Raw genomic sequence first — 2273 nt, forward strand, 5'->3', positions numbered from 1 at the left:
CATAATACTGCTAAAATAGATGAGATAATAGTTCAAGAAGATTAGGCTACATATTTTCCTGTTATTGCTGTTAAGAATACACACACGGAACATAGACCAATCAACGATTTCGACATGTACAGTGCAGTGCCATGGGTTACATCCTGTAAGCTGTGTGGCCCTTACACCTTCCAAGTTGTTCTCCCCATTTCTTGGAACTTTACAAGCATTAGGGTTATCTTCTTCAGTAGAGTTACATGTCTAGACTTATGCAATCTTGAAGTAAAACGGAGACGAAAACTATCCTAAGTCCTAATGATTATAACTTTAAAAATTTCTTTACATAGAATGCCTTAGGGATAAAGCAACTCTATTTGATGCAAGCAATAATACCTAGGACAAATCACATATATTATTTAAAACACTCTACTCAAAACCACTCATTTTTTACTAAAACAAATACAAAATTTAGAGATTAAAAATACTTAGAAAAATTGAAAGCATTATTGTTAGATATAATAAAGGAATGTAATAATTTTTGGTACAGAATGCTTCTAGCTACACCATTCAGGATTAAAGAAACACTTAAGCTTTACAGATTCTTCTGAAATGCTCTTGACTCCAGGTGTATTTAGAATGCTTAATTAAAAAACAAAATAATACATTTACCTGACCACTACCAGATGTTGCCATGCTGATTTCTGCCACTCCTTGACCTTCATTCTGCCGCTCAGCTTCATGAGAGCCTGCGTCATGTTTGTTTTGAGATGACCTCTGTTAATATGGAGTTAGCATTATTACATGTAAAATGGTATATGCTTTGATTAAATCACAGCTTTTTGCTTTAAATAATGGAATGCATTAATCATACAGATTCACAAAGGCATGGAGCTGCACTTTATACTTCATAACCTTCAACACTGTTTAACCGTCAAACATCTCAACACTGGAGAAAAGTGAAGTGGGTCCCTTGAGTATTATAGTTGTGTAAGACAAAGGACTTCCTAAGACTCACATAAACACCATCTTCCAGCAGCTGTGCTCCTATCACTCTCAGAAATATAATCCAAAGAGAACAAGTAACTGTGCTTACAAATATCTCTGGCTAGGCATATTTATGCATAGAATATATAAACATCTACAAAAAACCCATGTAAAAACTAAAATGATAAATAAAAATGATACTTGGAAAGCCTGACATAAGACTGGATAATTGCATTATAAAGGGCTTCAAAAAGTTTGTGGGGAAAGAATATAATTTTCCAAGAGGAAATGTATTTGAAATTGTTTCTATAAAAGATGGTAGATATTTATTTTATTCTTTGACTTTGCAGTAGAATTTTTACAAAAATACTGAAATGACCATTTTTCCTGGATACATTGCCATTTTCATTCCATATAACAAATGATGGCTATATACAGAATGTTTGTTTTAATTCTTTTTGGATATCCTTTTGCATATAAAATGATCCCCAAAGGAAATTTTTTAAAGAGTAAGCTTTTCTGGATCACTTAAAATATAATTAACAAATTTACATTTTAATATTTGCATCCATAAATTGGTATGAGTTGCAGGTAGGCAAAAGTAGTTCCGCAATAATTAGTAAAAAAAAAAAAGTGCTATCTGGAAATTACATTATGAAACAACAAAATAAGAGTAGAAACGGACAATGTAAACCTAGAGATAAAATAAAGATTACTAAACCCACAAAGATTTGATACTAACATAATTGAAATTATCAATGTATATGATAAAAAAAATGAGCATCTGCTGTGTTAGTTACTTGTGACAGGTGCTGAGGGTATAGTGCTAGCCAGGCAGACTGTTGTACGCTTCTTTGGGCCATAAAATCTAGCCAGGGACATTCTTAAACAATAAGAGAAAAAAAAACTTTGACAAGTGTTATGAAAATAGGGTAGAAAGAACCGATTACATGGAACTGTGTGTGACCTCCTCCCTGGGAGACAGACAACCGAAAAGTGGGTGAAGGGAGACATCGGACAGGGCAAGATATGACTAGCATTCTGAGGTTTCCCAATTTTATTTACAAATTACCTTTTAAAAAAATGAAATTTGACTGTAGTGCCACCCATCTCACGATTATAAAAACTCTACTCATATTTTCTTCTATTTAAAAAAAATACATGAACAGATATGGCTTTCAAAGTATATACGTAATACTTAAAATATACCCAAAGCACTAAGAATAGGTCTAACCATAGCAAATATTTTTCTGTCAAGAAGATTTAACGTTTTTCTTTCTACATCTCTGTGGGAATGCAAGACTTTCCCA

General features: G+C 32.8%; 1 protein-coding gene across 5 annotated transcripts in view; it reads right to left on the reverse strand.

Moving 5' to 3' along the window:
• Window positions 1-2273, reverse strand: part of APC (APC regulator of WNT signaling pathway) — a 107447-nt gene that overhangs the window by 58083 nt on the left and 47091 nt on the right. For 4 of the 5 annotated variants that reach the window (XM_030888995.2, XM_030888994.2, XM_030888993.2 and 1 more), the window contains exon 6: window positions 649-753. The exons of the other annotated variant lie outside the window; for it this stretch is intronic. In XM_030888995.2, the coding sequence (XP_030744855.1) occupies window positions 649-753 (105 nt within the window). The remainder of the gene's footprint in view (window positions 1-648; window positions 754-2273) is intronic. 5 annotated transcript variants of the gene reach the window in all.

Source organism: Echinops telfairi, unplaced genomic scaffold, assembly GCF_000313985.2.
Source record: "Echinops telfairi isolate 266 unplaced genomic scaffold, ASM31398v2 ScPeMD7_7469;HRSCAF=8507_1, whole genome shotgun sequence".
Classification (NCBI taxonomy): domain Eukaryota; kingdom Metazoa; phylum Chordata; class Mammalia; order Afrosoricida; family Tenrecidae; genus Echinops; species Echinops telfairi.